General features: G+C 38.2%; 1 protein-coding gene across 9 annotated transcripts in view; it reads left to right on the top strand.

Moving 5' to 3' along the window:
* Positions 1 to 23434, top strand: part of GRID1 (glutamate ionotropic receptor delta type subunit 1) — a 601199-nt gene that overhangs the window by 180002 nt on the left and 397763 nt on the right. Inside the window, exon 1 of one of the 9 annotated variants that reach the window (XM_083844346.1) lies at positions 639 to 3214. The exons of the other annotated variants lie outside the window; for them this stretch is intronic. Coding sequence (XP_083700472.1) covers positions 3193 to 3214 — 22 coding nt within the window. The 5' untranslated portion in view covers positions 639 to 3192. Of the gene's footprint in view, positions 1 to 638; positions 3215 to 23434 lie in introns of those variants that run through there. 9 annotated transcript variants of the gene reach the window in all.

Consider the following 23434-nt stretch of genomic DNA (forward strand, 5'->3'; position numbering starts at 1 on the left):
AGAGGTTTTGAAATTGTTGATGGTAATGGAGGTTTATGGTTTGCATTTTATTTTATTTAATGTTGCATTCTTGGTCCTCAGACCCTTAAGTCAAATACACAATCGAAGCGGTGAGTACCAAACTATTCTTTAAGTACCTAAATAGTGAAAACCTAGGTAATTTTTCCTGCTTATTAGAAGACAATTTTTTGAAATAGAAACTTCCCTTTTAAGGATGTTTCATCACCAGACAAATTAAATAAGGTATTTTTATAGTGTGTTGCAGATGGATAATGACTGGGGACTCACTCCCCATGTTTCTGAGAGATGATGGTGATAGGAACCGGGAAACTTTTCCTGCTTACAGGCTTTGGCAGAAAGGGAAAAGGTTGTTCAGGTGTGGAGGGAGGAGTCCGGGAGGGATAAAGGGCATTTCGTGCTGCAGTATGGCCCAACAAATTTCAAGTACCATTTTTGTCTTCTTTCTGCTTCCCCCCTCCACCTCACTGCCTCAGATTCAGGCTAAATGTTGACTGTACTGGATCTTGGTCACACACTGGAACAGGCTCCCCAGTGAAGTAGTCACTGCACCAGGCCTGTCTGAATTTAAGAAGCGGTTGGACTGTGCACTTAGTCCCATGGTCTAAAATTTTGAGTAGACCTGTGCGGTGCCAGGAGTTGGACTTGATGATCCTTATGGGTCCCTTCCAACTCGGGATATTCTATGATTCTGTGATCTTTGTGGAGCATGTAGAAACAGATGGATGTCAGAGAGAGTAGGCAGTAATCCAGTTGCTAGAGTCCAGGTGCCTGATGTGCAAGCAGTATAAGTTCGAGCCATATATTTTTTTTCTATATTCTATATGGTTTCCTTAAATTGATATTAAAAAGTAATAGCATGGATGAAGAATTCCTTTTAAGTCTTTTATTATGGTGAACAATTAGAATGATTTATGTTAAGATTGTATTGCTTTCTGAGCAAATGAATTTGTGGTGATGAGAATTAGGTATGATTTGGTAAGATACTGATTCTACTGCAGTTCAGGTGAAGTCAAGAGAGAGGTCAGTGAAAGGAGAAATATGAGATATTTTCATTCTCTTTTTGGGGTTGTTGACAAAGGCTCTATAATGCATCTTCTAAACGTGTGTTGGACCAAGATTTTAGACTGTGGACTCCTTAAGATTATGGAGAGTTTTAAAATTATTCCCTAAGGGGATCCTGCTTTGGATAAATGCTGGCTATTACTAATAAAATGGCATCATTATCATGACTGCATCGAAGTTTATTATAAAGCTTTTCACTTTGTGGCACTGCAATCTAAGTGTCCTGCTTATTTAACAAATGTAAATGAATTGATCTCCTCATACCTTCAGAGAACAGCTAATTTGTCTGTAGATAAGGAACTCGTGATAGAGATTATTAAAGGAGTTAACAGGTTTATTGTGGAGTCACGGCTAGAAACCAGATTTCATTCTCCCTTGCCTTCCCTCATTTTATCCAGCCTTGTTCTGCTATATCCCTTTGCCTCGGAATTAAGCTCCTGTGAAGGATGTGTCATTCTTGATGGCAGTGGTTGTCCTTTTGTCTTAACACTTTATTATTATTATTTTAATGCATTTATTTTTATTTTGTGAAATGGAGATAGAAGTGCTTATATAGCCTTCAAGGGGTTTAGTAGCATTGGCTGGTTAAAAGATGCAGAACTTCTTGAGACAGGCAACTGGGACTTTGCTTATATATCTCCTCAGGGAAGAAGAAACTCAGATTAATACCCTCTTCACACCTGGAACTTCTAATGTCTCCCTGGACGACTGATGGCTGCAGCCAATGCATTGTGTCTTTCTCAAGCTCAAGCTGCATGAAGCCACAATCTACCCATATATCAATTATTTATTAAATGAAATATTTATTGTTTTACTTGCTATTATTTTCAGAATCTCTTGACATAATTATTGCTATGTGCATTTTGCTTACAGGTATTTTAGTTTGTGCAGGAACAAAGATGGTACAATATAGATTTTAATTTTAAGAGTTAAGTAAAATCTAGCAACATATAAAGAACAACATACCCAGATGAAGTATGAATTATGCTAAAACAAATGACATTACTTTTTACTACTTCCCTCTGGAAAAGGGCCATGTTTTTTAGATGAAATCCAGCAATTCAAATGAATTTTTTATATTACTTGCATGCAGCAGGATTCATTTTCTCCATCATCTAATGGATAGTGTTTATTAAATATGACAAACTCAAGAAACTGAGCTTTCAGATGCAGAGGGAGATGACTGCCCGCATTTGTTTGGCATCGTCAATTTATCAAGACTTTCATCTTGTGCAGATGATTATAGTTTGAGTTTCAATCTCTTCTTGAAAAGTTCCATTATCTTAACGCTAGTATTGAGGATTAAATGATATTTAGGAAAACCACCAGAAATATTTATTAGAAATTTTATAGGTATGCTATAGAGTAAATGACTTGTTATTGCCTTCATTACTTTGATTCAGTGGAGAACATCGTTTCTTGAAGAAAGAAGTATTCTTGATCCTGCTTCTAGCAAGGTCAATAGCAAAACTTTTGCCTCTCAGAGATATGGATATGCATCTTTTTGGGCTCAAGAAAGATTTTTTTTTCTTCTGTTGGGGACAGATTTTGTATCTGCAGCAGTTCTTCCAGCTGAACTGTCTGTCTGGCAGTGAAAAGACTGATTGCTCTCATCACCGAGGGACAGAAACATGCATCTTTTCTCCTGACGCTCTCTCTCCTTCTTGAACACCATGGAATATAGCAGCCCACCTGCAGGAAAGCTGACCTTGTTGCATTGAAATCAATGGGGATAGTTACAACCAACTTCAACAGAAAAAAAGGACAAACCTAGATTTACAAAATCCTTTTAGCAGGTGCCTTGAATTCACCTCTGTTTTCTAACAGTTTTATACATGCCATAGATGCACAGGGTAGTTAAGGGGTTCAATTAAGGGCCAGCAGATGACTCCAGGTGAAGGACAGATTGGAGAGCAGCATGTGGGCTTGATGTGCAGCAGGGAAAAGCAGCTGTGGGGAACTTTTAAAAGGGAATTTGCAAGACCTGGCTGGAGTGTGACCTTGCTGGGTGCAGAAAGATGGCTGTGGTGCTCCTGGGGGGAAGGCGTCGTGGTCTGTTGGATGTCTGTCTTTGAGCACAGTTGTAGTATTTCTGTGTTTTAGAAGGAGATGATACTAATTGCCTGTGCAGGTAACAAATAAGATAAATCTTACTTTTTTTACAAATATTTACAAATTTATAAATTTATAAATAAGATAAATCTTACTTTTTGGGGGGTCACTTTTGCTCAATTTAACCATATGGCTTTCATTTGTTTGGGAAAAGTGTTTTGTTTTTGTGAGCTAGGTAAGGCATAAATCCTTTCCAGGGCTACCTTATTGTGAGATCAATGCATGGAAAGTATTTGGGGCACAAAAAGTCAAACCAACCACAAGGCTGAGGAAAAATCTATCTGCTTTGTAGCCTTAACAGCTCCTTTGGGTAGGGAGCTATTGGATTGCTACTTACCTGGTATTGAGATATGTTGGATGCCTGAAAGTCACGGGCAGGTAGCTGTTGTGCCTGCAGAGGCAACTCTATTGCATGTTCAGTAATTATAATATGTATATATATGCGCATATAAAATATTATAAGGTATATTTCAGTAGACTTGTATGCTGCTTGTTTTAGTGCAGTTTGACTTCTGCATTGTCTCTTCATTGTTAGAAAACCAGAATAAGATGATGATGATTTTGATATGTTAGGTTATGGGGTTCAAATGAGCAGTACAAATTGTCAAAAAAAAAAGTATACCAGGAACTATTTTGTACTTGCTTATCTATTTTTATGCTGGGTAGCAAGCATTGTGCTCTGTACGCTCTCTCCTGTTACTTGTTTTATGAAATCCTTTTCACCTATGCAAAGTGGATGCAGAAGACACAGAAAAGTCTTACTCTTAATGGTGTTGTGGATGTAGGAAACTATACAAGTTGCAAGATAATACATTGGTAGTCATGGTTCTCATTTTGTAACACTATCCCCTTTATAAAACTAGAGGAAGTACGCTTAGGAAGGTGACTGGAAAAACTTGGCAATGCAATTGCTAAGCTTGGGTATTACGGAAGTAAGACCAAATTTCTTCAAGGACCAGTTGAATCCTACTGTGGTTTATAATCAAGGACATTTCTGTTGCATTTTAACAGATGGTTGATTTTTATTCTTCTTCTACTAGATGCCTTATTCATGTAAATTACAGGACTATGAAAATAAACAAGGTGTACCCTATGGTGTACATTAATTACTAGCTGTTAGTAAACACAAGTTTTTTGTATTGGCTTGTTGCAGAAGCTGGTGAGCAACTGCTCTGTGGTAACATTTGCTTCTGTTTAGATGGACTTTTTCACCTTTTGTGAATGTTAATGGCACATCATGAATTACAAGGCTTTATTTCAAAGGCAGCAAAAACTGTGAGGCATCTATCAGTAGGGAGGGAGTTCAGTGTTCTTGAACTACCAGTGTGTAAATGAGCTCCTAGATGGTGTTCAGTGAGCTCTGTGGAGTGCTGGAGCATGCAGGCTTCCAGCTGTGAAGGATTACTCTTGATTCCACTAGCTCATCTACAGAGAGGTTTTTATTTTAGCTCACACTTTGAATGACTGATTCGTGTCATGGTGTACATGCATAACCCAGTTCATTGATTACTTTTTCCTACTGTTCATAGCACTGCTTTTACGTTGCTCTATCAACCATAAACTATCATCACTGAAAGCTCTTATCTGGTGTGCTGCTAATAATGATAAAGCTTACACTGTTATTAACTGTTTGTGGTGTGGCAGAATGGGTTGCTTTACCTTTCAAAAACATGTCTTTCCTGAGAGGTGGAAAGAGTGACTGCAATTGTCAGGGATGGCTACTCTAGTTGCCTGCTACAAGTCTTTTCCCACCAGGAAAGCTTACTGGGTAGTGAAGCCCAGGCCCAAGCCCCTCTGGGAGGGGAAAAAGGAGAACTTAATTTCATGAAACAGCGCTGTCTGCAGCCTGCCCTTGGGAGCTCCAGCCAAGCAGTGTACATCTTTAGACCTCCAGCTCCTGATAAATGGAACCTATTCCTGATTCAGGCCCAGATCTGAAGTTGAGGTAGCTCCTCTACTTTAATATAAGAAGAAATTAATTAATTTATTTGATAATCACTCTGTACAAGGGATTTCTTCCAACCCTCTCTTACTTGTAAGAACATAGGGAGGATGTATTTATTCAAACATTGTAAGGTATGTTAGAGATTTGTTTCTCTTCACTCTTGAGTTGTCTTATCTCTTTCCTGTCAGATATATGCAAAATTTGAAGGTGAAGTGTCAGCTGTTGCTGAGACCTACCACCATCCAAATAGAGCAGTGTATTAATTTGGGATTTTTGGATATGCTCCAACACAAGTGGTGAGAACTTCCAGAAGCTCTGTCCTGTCCAGAAGTTGCATCATGACATGTTATTTTGCTTGTATAAGTACTTTGTTTCTTCAAGAACTACGTTCTGTGTCAAAATCATTTAAAAAAAAAAGTAATTATATTTTTTTAGAATTAAAATTCAAAGTCAAATATTTTAAATTTAAGTTCATTAGACACTTTCTTCTGACATTTATTTGAACTCTTGTCTGGATTTATTTATTCAGTAAGGATCTGTATTCTGAACTGACAGCTATAAAATATGATTAATTTTAACCATGAAGATATAATTTCTCAAAACTTTTTTTTTGTAATAGTACTATACAGGGGAAAAAATAATGAAGAGTCTGCTGCTTCTGGACAAATAATAAAGCCAACAGTCAACTGTAAATTTTTTACTTTTTTTGTTTAACTCATATGTAAGTCTCAGTATAATTGGTCATTTTAGGCTCAGTATGTGCACATCTTGCAGCTTGTTTTAGCTCACAAGTTTTAGTTTTTTTAATCTGGTTCAGATAGGCTGACTTTTCTTCAGAGAACTTAGAAGCAGAGGCCTGCATGTGGAAGCTGATGTTTATGAGGCAAAGATTCATAGCAATTTATTTCATAGGAAGTTTAAGCTCTTGACATAATGTCTTTTTCAAGTTAATCTTGGAGTGATTTTATGCTTTCATTGTTGAGGAATGCATTGTGCAGTGAGGAGCCAGCTGTAGTATCTCTGGGGACTGTAAAAACAGCACCTGTGGTTTGTCTACCTTTGCACTCAGCTCGGACTGAGCCTCTTCTTTACTTCCAGCAGAAATGGGAGCTATGAGAAGAATTTTTTTCATGTGTGAATGAAGATACTGGACACGTTTTCATAGGTGACGTCCATATAAAGTAAATTTGAAATTGCAACTGGGACTTAGTTGCATATGGATGTGTGAGCTTGAATCAGCAGGCTTATCATCAGCCAGTCTCTTCCCCCAGTTACCAACTTTTGGTTTGTGTCATGAACCAATTTCAGACTCACAAATTGGGCCTTTTCAGATGAAATTAAACTGGAAAATGCTCTCCAGGAGTACACCTAAAGCTGCTAAAGGACAGCCTGTGGCACTGAATGAATGGTAGTCCCAAGTTAACCCTTACCAGCTGATCCACTGCTTGGGAGATTTGCTCACGTTGTTTTAAGTTAGTTGCTAATATACATAAAGCATTCAATTTGTGTGTGTGCGCACATGCTTGTAGTTCAAATGGAGTGGGTCATTTGGGTCTGAAGTTGAGTGATGGAGGGAGAGGTGTGAAATACCTGTTGAGGTGAACTGAAAGCATCAGAATGGAAGTCCTTCTCATTTGGAGAAAAAAAAAACACAACTTCTATTTAAACTTCAATTTTATTTTTTTTTTAGTTTGGGGATGGATGAATGAAAATCTCACCTTTCATACTGTTCACAAAAGACGGGGTGATTATGCTTTCTTAAGATATGGAAGAGTCACCTTTTATTGTCTCCTTTGAGAGTTAAACACTGCTCTCCACTCTTATTGTACCATAGTAAAGGCCAGCTTTGTAAGTGATTATAGGATGGCTTATTTGCTTTCAGCATCTTCCATGAAGGAGTTCCACTTTGCATACAGTATGCGTTTACTAAACTAACAAGGTGAGGGAGAAGGAATCGGTCCCTGATCCAGTCATATGGTGCAAAATGGGACAGCTTCATCAATTTGCATGGTGTATGTCATGTTTTTAATGAAGATTAATTGAGTTCCAGTTTCAGGACTGTGCTAGTAAAAATATTTGAAGAAAAATATGGTTTAAATTCCACAAGATTAAGCAAATGCAGACTGGGGAGAGAGGAAGAAAGGCCCAATCTAAGTAATTAAGGTTGTGCAAATGTGTTACTTTCATCTTCTGCTATTTTCTTCACATCTTATACATTTTCTTCTCGATCTGCCTCCTGGGTGATAATTTTTTTTTCTCCTGAGAGCTTGTTGGGCCATTGTGACTGTCAGGGATAGTGTCCCACTATTTATCCACAACGATGAGTTCTGATTTTTGCGTTTTTATTTTGAGAAAGTCAAGCCTTTTGATGGCTTGACATGATTGGTGTCCTTTGTGAGGCTGGACTATACCTTTTGCAGTGCTGAAAACCATTTTTTCCCCTAGGGGAAACAAGAATCCAGCATACTGGAAAAATTACTTATATCCATGCTACTACCATTTTTTGTGTGAGCTTTCATTTCTTAACAAAGCAACATGAAACCTATGATGAAGCTAACCGATGAAAATACTGTCAATCTGTCTCAGTACTCATTCCCCACAAACACAGGAGTTATGTAGAACATGATAATCCAGCTTCTGATGTGGTATCCAAGAATTAATGTGTTGTGAATAAAAAGCTAATTCTAAATGTGGCTTGCAGGTACTTGGGACATGCCAGTTCACAGCATATAACAGTTGGATGTTTTACATTCAAGGCTCTATTAAACTCACGAGTACTTTGTCAAGCAATTCAGCATCCAAGACTCTCTAGCACTCTGAAACATTTGTAATCTGCTTCGTACATTGTTCTGTGACATGGTAAGAAGCTCAGTATCTCCCCCACTGTGTTATGAAAAGGTTAGCCTTTCTCTGGCCTGAATAATACATCAGTACTATAGAAATGTTTATTAGAAATTGTCATTCTTTAAGTGGTTTCCAAACCATTAAAAACAACATTCTCTTCAATCAAATCCAATACGAAACAGTAGTAAATCATCTTTATCATCAATACAGACTATTACGCCAGCTATGTTTCCCTTGCAAAGCACAAAACTGTTTTGTTTATAGTTTTCACTAATGTCATTCAACACCAAGTACCACAGAAGGCTTCTATTGCCTCCACCTAGTTCTGTGACAAACTGTCACATATTTCAAATACACAATAGCTGTATGAACTTGATAACAACACTATGTGACCTTAGAATATCCTAAAAAAACTTAAGTATAGGAACATTTAGCATGATTGCATTTATGGCTTCATTCAAGGATGTGTTGCTCAACTACACAACTCCTGTGGGAAGTGAGTACTGAGAAATAGATAATTACAGTTTTTCAACTCTGCTAGGTCTCTGACAACAATTGTGGAAAGAAGTCAACCGAATACTAGTATTTGCTGTGCAGAATGGTCAGAAGGCACTGAGCGGTTTTTTGGGTGCTACTGGAACTGTATGTGTTATGTAGTCACTCAGCAGCCCCCATGGAAGATCCTGCCTTTGCAAATCATTAAGCCTCTGGTTACGAGAAGTGCTCATCATGCTGGAGACTGAGCACTGATAGCTGACTGTCATTATATACTGTTACATTGCTGTCTTTCGATAACATGGTGAGTAACCTGCAATCTGTGATTCTCCTCTTTGTTCAAGGAATATAAGTAATGGCAGTTTCACTGGGCATTTTGGGAAATGAGTTTACAGCCTTATGTGCTTAAAACCTTGCTTAGTTCTTTAAATTGAAGGAGTTGGGTTTTGGCAAAATGAAGACCTGATAAACATTGCCCTGCAGGATAGTTGGTGTGGTATTTGTCCAGTTGCTGAGCTGGCATATGAGTAGACTTCTTGTGAAGTCAGCAGGAGCCTCATCTCTTTGAGCTTAATGTTTGCCTAACTGTTTTTTCAAACTGAATCTTGCCTGAGCCACAAGCAGAAGGAAGATCAAGAAGGATGGGGAAATGAGCAAGTACTATTGGGATTTTTCATCCAAAACTGTAATTTTGAAATTTGCTTCAATTTTTTCTGAAAGTTAACCATCTCTCCTTTTCCTCCCTTGATTCTGCTGGTCATATGAACCAAGGAGGAAAAAGCTCTACCCTTTTCTTCTGCCTGTAGCTGTGGGAACTGGCTTGAGGTAGCTTTGTAAGGCTAATGGGTCGCCTTGGTTTATCTATGGATTCATGAAACTGAGACAGAAGACTTGGTGTATGGAAGAAAGTCTTGAATGTCTAAATATAACTGTCACTGTTCTGTATCAACTTTTTACCGCCAAATTTCCATGTGAGTGGAAAGCAGGGCTTGGCTTGGCTTTGCTGATTATTCAGAGATTCCTCTCAAAATAACTGTTACCTGGTTACACCAAGACCTCTGTTTTGTGTTTTTGTTTGTTTTTAAACAGTGGCTATGTTACATTATTAGAGATTTGATTACCATTATTACCATTTAAATGTTTTTTTAAGAATGTCTCTAGATTGGAAACATTTTCTTTGATAGCTTGTGTTGTAGTAAGGCACTGTTCTTCTGGCGGTATGTTTGCTTGCAGGATAGTGGATTCAGCTTTCTGCTCTTGCATTGGTCACACGACTCCATTTGCATGAGTATTAGTGGTCTCCATTTGATATAAAGAATATAATTGCATGTACAGATTGTGCAGTCTTCCTCAAATGCTGAGTCTATTTTCTTTTGCTGGGAAAAATCTATCTTTTAAAAGTACTGTGCTTAATTAAAGGTGTCTATGGGCTAAGTTATTCAATTTAAGCTGAAAATAAAGCTTCTGAGAGTTGTCTACAACTTACTGAAAAATGGTTCTTCTGTTCTTTGTTTGGAAGATAAATATAATGGTAAGTTTGTACTTCACTTTTGTTAAGGCAGTATGTGCAGTAAGCGCAATTTCCCCTACTTAAAAACAAGACATTTCTTGCATCTATTCATGTTTTAAAATATTCTTTACAACAATGGACACAGATGAGGTATGTGCATCTTTATATAAATGTGTAGAGTAAAATATAGTGAAGACTTTAAAACCAATGAAGATTTTAAAACTAATAAAATCATAATTTTCAACTACAGAGATTCATACTTCAAGATAAAGTGTCTTACACTGATCTGTAGACTACATGTTATTAATAGTAAAATATTTGTTTTAAAAAATTGCATAGCCATCTGAGAAAAATATGGTTAAGTGAAAGATTCTAATCTACTGATGTAGCTTAGAGATAATTTGATCAAATGTGAAACTCAGTAGTGGTACTTTATTCTTATGAAACTGTAGAATGTATATTTGAAACAAAGTAGTTCTTCACTGGTAATTGTCCTGCCTCCTCACTAAATAACCTTAGCCACTTAATTCAAGTATTTTAAGTATGAAAAGCAAGATCTAAACCATTCTAAATATTCAGAGAAATATATTTGGGTTTGTGGTTTTTTAACTAATGAATATGAATTTTCTGTTGTGTGATAGGAATAATGTAAAATACTTTATGGATCTGAAGAGCTTAATGTCTGTATAATATTAGGGATTTAACTTTTTATCATTATTTTAAAGTTCTAATTCCTCAGAAATATTTGCTTACCAATTAAAAACATTTAAATGTTCGGAAGTCATTTGAATTATATACCTATGATAACATTTATATTATAATATAGACTTCACATGTATTTAGAAATTGCCAAAAGTATCTCGAATGATAAAGAGCAACTGGTGTCATACCACACTGTTATGTACTCCCTATAATTTACAGGATTTCTTTGTTTTTAATCTTGTCATTTTTTTGGTCCCTGCTACCTATGAGACTTTTCTTCCTTAACATGTGGACTCCAAAGGAAAGGGAAAATGAAAAGTTATAAATTTTAAGCATTTAATAAAAGCAACCTAAAACAGTCTCATGATCTATGAAAAGATTACAGATTGTAAATCTTGTCTGTGCACCTTCCAGAGCTGGATGTAAGGGGTGTAAGGGTGATTTGGAAATTCCCACTTGTAATTGTGTGGGGTTTTATGATGCTAAAGCTGTAACCTGGATGCGGAGAGAGACTGAATAGGATCTTTTTGGAGTTAAGAACAGTTTTAATTTCAAATCTAGGGCTGGAGCAATGGACAAAAATGAAATATTGAAATAAATAACGTAAAAGTCTGTGGATCTTTTCAGGGTTTAAAAGTTAGAGATTTTAGTGTGAAGTGGTGTAACAAGTTTGCATTCATCACAAATACTACCTCCATTGGATTGCATCCATTTGTAGAAATAAGTGATATTAATGTTGACAGAAGATTAAAAGTTTCAACTCTACAAGTTTTAGGATGCTTGTCTTTTGCTCTCCTCTGGTTTAATAGAAACTCTTCCTCTCACTTGCAGCAGTAGAATTTTTTTGATGTTTTCTTTGCAATTATTAGGTCTGTTAGCCTTATTACCTTTCACTTATAAGGTGTTACTTGTTAATTTTTTGCATTATTAGTTTTTATTGCGTTAGCATTTGCTTCTATAGAAAGCCCTTGACTAATCAAAGGGAAAATCATAACCTGTGAAGCAGATATAGGTATAATCTCAATGTTTTGTCAGTGAGCTGCCTTATCCTTGGGGAATCGCTGCTGTACAGATGAGGTCACTTGTTCTCAGGAGACACTCGCTCTTAAGCTTCTCCCTAGAGAGCTGAAAATAAAGGTGGCAGATATAATGAGGGAGTTTTTCTGTGGGTTCATGCTCAGCAGTTAAATACAATCTCCCCTGCCTTTCCAGACGTGTCAGAGTAGCCTTTAGGGATTGAAGTCAGTGAAATTCTTCTAACCATCAGAGCCTCAGATGGCTTAGCACTTTGCAAGATCAGGCACTGGATGGTAATAACCTTTGTGCACTACTGACTTGGACAAAGGTCAAATGAATGACCTGAAGGAAAAAAAAAAATCTTGTAGACTTTGTGATGCCAAGGTTTTCTTTTCAAAGCTTGGCAATCCTGCTGTCGCTATGTTTTGTGCTGTAGGCACAGCATCAGTCTTCCCCTTGTATGTGATGCAGGAAGGGAATAAGGCATGCGGGATTAGTGGCTGTGCTCTCCAAAACAACATCAGCATCACTCTCTCTCTTGGACCAGGGAACTAAAGCTTGAGATGACTGGAGATTACATGCAATTCAAAACCAGTCAAGTTGTAGTTTGCAAAAGATTTTTTTCCACAAGTCTGCATCTGTGCAAACTGCTAGCAATTCCTGATCATTAATCAATGGAGATTTTGTGGTGGTGGAGAATAAATTTTCTTTCTGGAAGGCTGTCACACAACAAACTGCAAGATATTGTCACTTGGTGTGGATGACAGGAAGGGAATAGGTGGGAGGAAGAGAGGAAGGAGTCTGAGATCCTATCATTATCACTGGATGCACTTACTGTCATTGTTACCAAAGATAGTTACTGAATTAAAAAGGACTTTTCTCTTGTACATGTGGAAGAATACCTATAGGAAGTTATAGTTACTTTCCTTAGTCAGGGATCACTTGTCCAGCTGTGGGCAGGCCTCCCCACTCTGGGCACCGGAGATGGTGCTGGTGCCTGACAAGACAAGCAAGCAGAGAAATGCTTCGGCTGTTTATGGAGCTGGTCTTTCCACCCAGAACTGGGATAGTGCTATGGGTTATACTTTCAGCATATCGCTGTGACACAAGGCAAGTTTATTGCTTTTCCTTTTTCTCCTTTTTTTCATTTTTTAGTTGAAGCAGGAGTCAGCATATACTAGAAAAGTAAATTCTATTGAAAGGAATCTTCTGTTGTCTTAATGGGAAAACAAAGTGAAAGGAGGGTAGTAACATACTACAATGCAATAGGATTATCTCAATATTATGCTCATTTTTTCTTTTTGTTATGATTTCAGCTACAGTGATCTCTTGGTTTTCATTGCAAGCCTATTGCTGAATGATAAGCTTTATCAGATTTCTGCACTGAGTGCCTTTTGGATTTTGGTGGTCTAATCTATTCCTGCAATGAATCAGCCAGTTATGGCTGATTTAGATTAAAAAATAATAATAATCGGGGGATTGGTTGGATAAAAGCTGAGCTCCTCATCTCCAGGTATGTGGTTACCTCCTATACAGAACATTGTTTCAGAAATGGCTATTGCAGCACATCTTCCATTGATACACATCTGTACTAGTTGCTGAACTGTGACATAAAACCTCTTCCTGCAATAAAGAACTCACTTTTGGATGGATTTTGCCTTTTGGAAATAGGCTGTCTATTCTCACATCCATGCTGGTGATGGTTCAGAACAGGAATATGCTTTATTTTGATCTCGTAGAGAATACTGAAGAGTACCAAACTGATGAAAGCACTAGTACCTGTATCAGTTATTTTTGCATTAATGTGAAAAAGCTGCATGCCCAGTTGCAAGCAGAGGGAGACAGTCAAAAATGTTAATTACTTTTCCTTTTCTTACCCTTATGTTTGTTTCAAATGCTCATCTCTTTCTGTGCCCGAAGGAGGTCAATTAATCTTACATACTGTTGTTTCTACCAAACGAACAGTTGTGATGTCTCACCATTCTTTATAGAAGAGTGGAAAGTTCTGTACTGAGGAAGAATGCTAACAAGAATAGAAAACCATTTTGCTTTTTGCTTTCAGAGGCCTTTTTGAGAGGCCATATAAAGCTAAAACTTGTAGTGAACTTGGTATGAAAGCTCTTCCATCAGAAAGACAGTGGGTTATACTCGGAGAGGACTGTTGTCTCTACATTCTTCAAAGTAGAGTTGTTTCATTTCCCTGCAAGCTGTATTCAGAGGTAAGGCTTTCAAATAGAAACCCACCACCAGGGAGACAGGCCATCTCCCTTAGTACAGCGTCTGTGCTGCCCAGCTTCTCCACTATTAAATGACTTGTATCGCAGTGCATTTGTCACAGTGCTCTCTGACTCTTCCCTGGCTGTGTCGAAGAGGTGATGGAGTTCTGCTCGCTATTGCGCTATTTATTTTCATAGCTCCATAAAAACAGGATAAATCAGTGTGAAGTTGTCTAGTGGTGTCCTTAAATCTATAGCAGGGCACATCTTTGTGTTTATCCTTATTACCCTCTCTTGTGTTTTCTGACATTTCAAAGTGTTTTCTTCAGAAGCTGTGGGGATACAAAAATGTCTAACAGCAATTCTCCCTGCCTTCTGCAGTCAGTTAACTATTATTTCACATCTACATCAAAAGCATGCAACTTATTAAAGCAAATTTAAGAATCTTTTATTCTTTCTTTAAAAATTACCCTTTGTTTATATCTATACTTACAATGTTCCTCCCACAGGGTAGCGTTAGAGTTGCTCACTATTCAGTTTAACAGTCTGATGGTTGCCTCTTGGCTGGCAGAAAATCAGTAATATATCAGGAAATTTATTTTGAAAGGATGTCTGTATGAGGTCACCATGTAGAAAGTTGAATCAGAGGACCAGTAAGCTTAATTATTAGAAATGGTACCTGGCAGAAGAAGGCGAAGTACTTCAGAGGTGGACCTAAAGGCTCATGCAAAGGGATCTCTGATCTTCACCGTCAAAAAAGGTTAAAAATATTTTAAATTATCATTTTTTAAACAGGACACCTTTCTCTTATTCCATATCTTCTTTCACAACTAAGTATTATTATTCAGAGCCACTAATGATTTTTCATTAAATAAATTTCCAAGCCCTAAAAGACGTAAGGGCTAAAAGGCATATCTGCAAAAATACTTCAGTGCTATGAAAACTTTGCCAGTGATGTGGTATTAAAAGCAAACAAAATAAACCAGGACAAAATATTAAAATGAGCTTTGCATCTGCATTGCCTTTAACAGGTCATCTAACCAGACTTCTAAATATATCTTAACCTTTACTGTAAATTCATTGAAGGGAACTCCACAACTAGCTGGTTAATGATAGAAAACATATTTGGCCCACAATTACAAATAAAATTCAGGAAAAAAGTACTTTAGTTAATTTATGAGCCTTACAAATTAAACTATTGTAAAGTTTGTTAGTTAACTGGATCTTTAAGATAAATCAAAAAGTATGTCCCATGGTCCTGGTTCCCTAGTCACTAGAGAGACCTGTCAGATTTGTTGCATTTCTTCTCTGCACAAAAAACAAGAACTGTGAACACTTAGGTGCTGTCCCAAGTCAGAATCAGCTAAGATACATACTCAGGTCTGGGAGCTGAAGGTGCTACTGAGCCATGCATGAAATGCAAAATGATTATTGGTTTTATTTTTCAGGCCATAGGTACAGTGGTTGTTGTCTGAAGTATCTTGGTCGTCTAACAGACCCATCAAGGGTGATGCTGAGCTGCTAAAGTCTTTTGGGATGTTATGTATGACTTAGCAGATCCTGGATCCCTGTCTTCTCTTTCAGTCTTATATCTGTTTATTAGATAGGACAACTTAAAAGAGCCAGGTAAAGACACTATGTATGCCCCTTTTCATGTTAACTTTTGTTACAGCATTACCACTGTTCTCCATGTAGGAGGTTGTGGAGGGATAGAATGGGCTTGAACTCAGCAATGAAAACTTATTTATTAATGTAAAGGAACTGGATGCTTTTTTGAGGATGAGATGTACAGTTATTTCTGCAGACTAACTGGGCCTGATGTGGATCCAGCAGATGTATGTATCATATGGACCCACCTGAGACTTCATTTTGCAAATAACGCTGTGTGTAAGACACAAAAGTAACACAGAGTAGGGAAACTTTGGAAGGTTACGCTGTGCCATGGAGGCAGGAGGTTACTACCAGTCAGCATCAGTTCAGGCCCAGGTTCTCTGACTCATATTTGGGTCTGTACTTATCCAGATTGTTCCTTAATGTTTTTGTATAGCACAGATGTTTTGTAAAGCTTTAAGTGATTCTATTAAAGCTTCCCTGGATGCCCAGACCTAGTCCTAAATCTGTCTGTTGGCATTACCTTATTTACTTTGTTACTGGGAAGAGTGATTTTAGCTAAGAGAATGCTGGATAGCTAACACACAAGTGTCTGGAAAATAGTTTAATTTTCTTCTGTGTGAATCAGTTGGAAGGCTATCACTCCAAATTGAGAAACATAATGTATGTCCACCCACCTGGCAGGATGTAGGATAGGCTTTGTGGCTCTTTTCTGCTTAGCCTCGAGGAAGAAAGTGGTTATAGTGTGACTATATTGGGCACAGGTGGTTTTCTGTAGCTCTCAAATAAGCAGTGTGCTGGTAGTTGAGGGACTCAGGAAAAGTTTTATTGAAATATGTATGGCCTAAAAAAATCATATTCATGCATAATATGATCTGTAGAAGTGGCTGGATATTTCCAAACAATTTCTCTAGGCTTTGCCTCTTGCCTTGGTTTTGAATAGCATTTGAGAGTTGACAAAGAAACTGTCTCTAGTTATTACAATATTTGGTCTGATATGTATTTCTCCTCTCTTACTGCACTCTGATAGTTGAATCTGCTAAAGCCTTCCATTCATAAATGTTTATCAGAGTTGCAGTATTAGAGTAGTGAGAAATGGTGAGGGTCGTTTAGCAAGTACAATACCACACATGGAGTCAGGAGAGCTCTTCATATTTGTTCCTGCCTTTTCTGCTCTCCAGGATGTGTCCAGTTTGCTTTGCTCCTCAGTTTCTTCCTCTTCAGAAGAACAGAGGGAAACAGATTTGTTTGTATAGTCTCATACAATGAGGTTTTTTTTTGTTTTTTAAAGACTGGAGTTGTTTCATCATCTTTGATTGCTTTTACTTTCCAGCCAGGTCCCTTCCCTGGGCCTGAGGTTTATCCATGACCTAGAGGAATCTTGGATAAGCAATGCTAAGAATTAATGATTTCTCTTATTATCAAGTTGTGATAAATACTCTGCCTTACATGGCTTCAGAAATAGTATACTTAAAAAAAAAAAATGTAATAATTCTCTAGATATTTTTCTGCTTGCTCTTATTCTGCAGTAGAGAGAAAGATTTGAAAAACAAAACTTCTTATACTTTTGTCTGGCAGACGTCTGGTTCTTGAAGTACAGAGCTGGACTTTACTGGACAAGATTTAGATTAGATGTAATGAAGTTGATGGTGAGTGGTGAAAGGTTCTGTACAGAATAGCAGAAGTGTCATGTGTACAGTCAGCTTCACTGGCAAAACAAATGAAGAATGGGAACTGCATCAAATCTTGTAAGTAGATTTTATGAAAAGAGGACCAATTGTTTAGTAAAGTCTCCTGAGAATTGAATCCGTATGAATTTCCATAGTAAGTCTATTGCAATTGTGCAGAAGTCAGTACATAGTAACTGTATAGCTGTTCAACTCCAGTAGTTTTTAAGTTGCTGTTTAACACATAGTAATTACCTTATTCAGATTTAATTAAATGTGAAGTCATGCATATTGGAAACATGATTTACAAATTTTTCAGAGTAATGATTCCAAAGTGATTTTTCTGGGCATTTCAAATCTTACTTATGAAAGTAAGATTCAGTATAATTGTTTTTCTTTCTATAAATTTGGCCGTAGTCTTGCTCTCCTGACCTATCTCTCCTTTCTCTCTACCCTACTATACAGTAGGATTTGTAAGTCTGAAAAAAAAAAAGATCGAATTATCAAGTTCTTCTGCTTTGAAACGCTGCCAGCCTGTACTCAGTAATCCCAGAAGAATTAAGAAAAAAGGGGATGGACTGTGCCACGTTCATTCGCATCATCTTGGTTTGTCATCAGGTCACAGGCCAGAGGGAACAATTGTATAACTGTTAAGGCAGAGACATGGGCACTATCATTAAGGAACTGTGAATCAAACAGGCTTCTCAGGTATGTGTATAGCCCCTGGGATGATGCAAATCACTAGTTCTGTATGCTGAAGGTCTTAAATTGTGGAATCTGTGCACAATTGAATTGCTGTGATGCAACATTAGTTTTTACCAAATTCTTCCTTAGTGGAGTCAGAAGGGAAATGTTTAAGTATTGATGTTGTTGTGGAACACTTCAACAGCACTGTATGTGTTGAAATGTACTCTGCAGTGAGGAAGTAACACCATGCTACTTGGAAGCCATCTTACCATGTCTCTTTTACTCCACAAAGCATGACCCCAGCCCTGTGCACTCTTATCTGCCTGCTTACCGTGTGCTTCACTTTCCAAGAGCTGAGCCTACGTTCTCACCTGGAAGAGCACAGCTTGGTACCTGGGTGCTGTGGAAGGGGAGCTCACTCTTGTGCCTTCTGGTGGTCTATATGCCCTTTCGCTGTGTGGATGCACAGAGCAGAAGCTGTTCAGTGCATTTATACAAGACGAAAGTTCTGTGTTTGTGGTGGATCACATGCTAATGGGGCAGCGGGAGGGTTGGGCTGGGAGCTCTAGGAGTAAAGATCCCCTATGAGCCTCAGGCTGCTTGTCGCCAGGGTTGGCCTAACTTCTTGCATTTATTCACAAGATTTTCAGGTGTCCAACTGAATTACAAGAAACAAAACTGTGGAGACTCCCGGAGAGAAAGAAGGGAGACTCATCAAAACTCTAATTATTTACGTCTATGCTACTGTGTGAACTTCCAGATGGCATGTCACTGTTTTTTTTCCAGTGCAGAGCACCCTTTGGAATTTTTTTGAGGCAGAATAAAACACATTGAATCAGTATTCCATCTTAGTACCCTGCAAATGCCTTGTTAGCAAGACTCTCTTGTCTGGCACAAAGATGCTGTGAGTTAGGAGCAACTTGGGTTAGGAATCCATGTGCCAAATAACTTAGTTTTTCATCACGCCCAACAGATTTTATTTAACATGCAGACTGCTCCATGTTTGGATCATCTGCTGACATGTACTTCCTTCCTGTAAGTCATCCAGGAAGAAAACTGGTTTTATCATGCATCAAACACATTCAAATGCTTACTCTTCCTAACTTGCTGATGGAACTCAGCCTGTTTTAGTTGAACTAGCTCTCAACATAAACACAAGTGCTCATCATAAATATTTTCTTTGAAGAGTCCAAGACATAGAACATACACTAGTATTCATATTTACAAATCTTCAGACTTAATTAGCAATGTTGTATATGGAAGAAATCTATTTGAAATGCTTTTAGTTTTTATTCACTCATTCAGGTTTCCTTCCCTCTCACCTTTCTTTTTGCTTTTTTTCCTTTAAGCTTTCCAGATGTTGCTTGTGCTCATTTCCCCATATATACTCATTCTACCCTTCACCCTGGTAGTGAAGCTGTAGCAATCTTCTAAATAACACTCTTTGATTCTTTATATGGAAAAAGAACAATGAGAACACAAGTCACCTTGTAATGAATATCATGTTTTCTTTTTGTCATCCATTAAAAGAAAATGGAAAAACACAGAAAATATTGGTGGCTCTCTTCTGCAGATGTATCTCCAACAATTGCTTTTCAGTTTGTGATCTGAAAACAGAAGACTCATTAAGAATTGTCATCCCAAGGAAAACACACGTAGAACATCCACATTCTATATGTGAAAGCCATGATCTCCAGGTACAGCTGTTTGCTGTTGTGCTGACGTAGAGGTAGTTCCTCAACTGTGAAGTTCTTTTCTTCAGCTAGAGGCAGTCAAGATTGGTACAGCTGCTCTACCTGTAACTCTCTTTAATGTGTGCTTCTGCCTGCTTACAGCAGCTATGGTACTACTTGGCTGGATATTTGATAATTTATTTCATGTCAATGTAGCTTTTAGTTTCCTTTCCTGGAACTGCTCCCCTGTTTTGCAAGGGTAGAGTTAGAGAGCAGCATGTTTTTTTCATAACAGTATGTGAGGAAGAGAATTCACCTTTTTGAGAGAGTGGATTTCCAGCCCATGCAGTGCTTGGGCAATGGAATTACAAAATTGGAATTATTGTCTGACTAGCGAAGGGATAAGTCCAATTTAAAATAGGGGATTTGTGCTCCTCCAGCTGTGCATCTAGTTTAGGACTACCAGTTACTCTGTCAAGTAGCAGTCGGCTTAGTGATCTGAAAGAGAAGTTTTCATGGGAGGAAACGTGCTCTAACTGTCCTATTTTTTAGTACATACAAACAGCTTACTGTTTGTGTATTCCTTTCCACAAGGTAGATAGCTTCCATTTAAAACAAAAACCCACGATTTTTCAAGGTCTTTGTCATGAAGGAAAAATCCCTCTGTTGGTAGGAAGGTACTACTAGTGACCCTGAAACAGCACTGTAAGACCTTAACTCCTGCTTTCGTTCCCAGGCCCCTTGAGTTTTAGCAGACATATGATGCCCTCTGAAAATCAGCCCTGTCCCAGCACTATAGGATCACCTGTTGGGTGAGTGGATTTGTTAGAACAGACCCTAACACTTACATGTTGCTTGAAATCTGTATGCTGTAATGTAGGAGGCTGTAAGCCAGAGGCTGGAGTTAAGTTCTACTTTCACCTGGTACCAAATAAAAATTCTTGAGAGTTTTCATCTTTCCTGCCTCTGGAAGGAGGAGAGAAAGCACACTGTAGGAGCAGCAGGTGACAGAATGAAACATCCTCATTACTGTTGAGATGGACGTAGTTTCCCAGTAGGGATGTATAATCAAATTCTTGTACGTAGGGTGCAGTTAGGTACACAAAGATTTCTTTTTTTCTGAAAGAGTCTGTTGAGATATATATGTGGAAGTTAAAAAAAAAAAAAGAGACCAAATGCTGCTGCTCTGTGTTGTCATCCTGTTTTGTGCAGGAACACTGAACTGCTGTCAGGTCTTACTGTACCATTGGGAAAAGGGTAACATTTCCTCAGTTCAACCTTTCAGTCACTGGGTCAGCCTGTGCTGGAGATGTGGTTTTATATATTCATCACACCCATGTTTGTCCTGTGGTTTTGGCCTCCCTTAGGGAAGAGCTAGCCAAGTCCTAGTTCAGGGAGTTGAAGTAGTTTTGTAGCTGCTGCTTCAAATACAGAAGTAGACTAGAAAGGGAGGTGTAAATATTTGCTCTGCCTATTCCACATCTCCTGCTTCCCCTGCTCTCCTTCCCTCCTGCCTTCCTTCCTCCCCGGAGGCAGCTGAACTCTGGCCTCACACCAGTGGGGACCAAATGAAATGAAGACCCTCAGACATGTTTGCAAATCTATTAGTGAAGCTTGGCTGGTGCTTTGTTCTGTGTGATTTATATTTGGGGCCCCTGAGGTTTGATCTGGTTAGCTGACTTATTCTACTTGACATATTTCTGTCTCTGGGTTTTGTGACACACTGAACGTTAACTTAAAGGAAATCTTCTAACAGCAGTGTCAATTATATGTATTTTACAAGTTCTAATTGAAATGGAGGATGCGTGATTAAGAAGTAACATCTGCCACCAGAAAGTTTGTCTTATTATTTCCTTTATGCCTATAGTGGAAGTGCAAGAAGCTGGAAGCCTCTCGCTCAGCTTCACCTGATCAGCAGTAGTAGAAGAGCATTGAGTGGCTGCAGCTGTGACCATTTCCTTCACTGCTAGGTAGGTGTGGCAACAGTTCATATCCCCACAGATAGAGTTAGGAGCAGTGAAGCTTTTTTCCTTAGTGGTGATAGCAGTATGCTGTAAAAGTGCTTTTGTTTTTACGTTTGACCTGCTAGTATCAGGTGACTATTTTCCCTATGTAACTCTGGCACAAGTTTGTGTGCTGCTTTTGGAGATGAGCACTCATGCTTTTGAGGCACTTCATAGGAAGAAGTAAATCTTGCAGTGTTCATTCTTCATAGATCATACAAATCAGACATGCAGGTGCTTTTCTAGACTTCCGGAACAACGCAGCAGGTACTCTGTAGTGTCTGTGCTTTATGGACTGCTTCTGCTGTTTGTGATGCACTAAGGGCATGTCTGGCATTGTACGCAGAATGAACATGGCATAGAAAGCACATTGGGAAGGAAATAATATGATTCTACTGAGGAAGAACTTGGGATAGCTAACTAAAGATCTTCCTTGTTAGATCCATATGTCACCTTAAGCAAAATACTGCATGTAACCAAATATTACAGAGTAATTATAAAAAAAAAGTGAGAACTTCGAATCTATATAATGCTGTTTTTTATTGGATCAAAGTACCAACATTTCTAAAAATAAACATGCAACTTTTGCTATCATTCATATAGAACTCTTCAATTAACTTATAAGGTTTATTAATAGTTCTTTGAAGAATTCTGTTTAAAATCTGCCTACAGTTACTGGTACTCAACCGTTTTATTTTGTCTGTGCTGGCTAATGGCTCTGCTTACTTGTCGATACAGTGCTTAAGGAAAGGCCAAAGTCTTAATCAAGATTCAAAGTCTTATTTCAATATACATAATTCAGTAATTATTAAAATGGTTTCCTTCCTGCCTCATCTGTTTTTTCTGTAATTCACACTTAATTTGAGAGGTTGAGAGCTGTTGGCAGAAACTCAGTGTTTACATGTGTTAATTCACTAGTTTATTATTGGTGCTGTGAATTGGAGTAGTCAGTTCTGCCCCTTCTATCGTGGATTTATAATCAAAGTATAAAAATTAATACCTAGTTGCAGACCTAGATATTGAAGAAAACAATAAGGTGATACCAGCCAACGACATAAATGTTAGTATTAGTTTATCAACTGTCTGACAGGATAAGCCAGCCAGAATTAAATAAAAGTATTGTGGGAGAAGCTGTTGATGTAGTAAGCCAAGTCCTTACAAATTGTTTTGCATGAGAAGGGGTGAATTTGAATGCCTTGTTTATTGTTTGAACCTCCAGCTTCTGGTTTCATTGGCTGTGGGAGAGGGAGAATGTATTGGCTCAAACCCCTTGAACGCTTTGTACATTCTTTTTTTTCCCTTTTAGTTTCAAACTGAAGCATCGTAGTGGAGCTTGGTGTATAAGAGTTTTTTTGGTTCTATCCTGTGCTCTAGGAGGCAGGGCGCTGCTGGAACAACTGTGCTGAATGCACGGATCATAACACAGGCAGACTGTGTCCTCTTTCAAACAAGGTGGCCTTCTGTGATCTGTCTCTGTAGCTCCCCTGGTGTTTTTCCATTACTATGGCTATACTCTTCTGCTATTTGACTGAAGGTATAGCAACAAGATTTAACACGACTGCCTTGCCCGCCTGACTAGAAGCAATTAGTCTGTGTAACAAGAAAAAGCAAACCCAACCACCCCTCTTCCTTTCATGGTCTAAAACTCAAGCCAGCCCCACTCAGGTCTGACTTGGAGGAATGTAACTCCAACTGGCTATGGAGGTCATGTGGAATGGCCCCAGTTTTGGAACAGGTTGAATCCTTTAATCTGGAAACTGCTACTTAAAGGTATTTGAAAAGAAATCACATAAAAATGCTGCACCATGGTTGTCATCCAGTGTTGTAATTAGCATGACAAACCTTTTGAAAATTGTTTGTTCTACTTAA

The sequence above is a fragment of the Anser anser genome (genome assembly GCF_964211835.1).
Source record: "Anser anser genome assembly, chromosome: 7".
Taxonomy (NCBI): Eukaryota; Metazoa; Chordata; class Aves; order Anseriformes; family Anatidae; genus Anser; species Anser anser.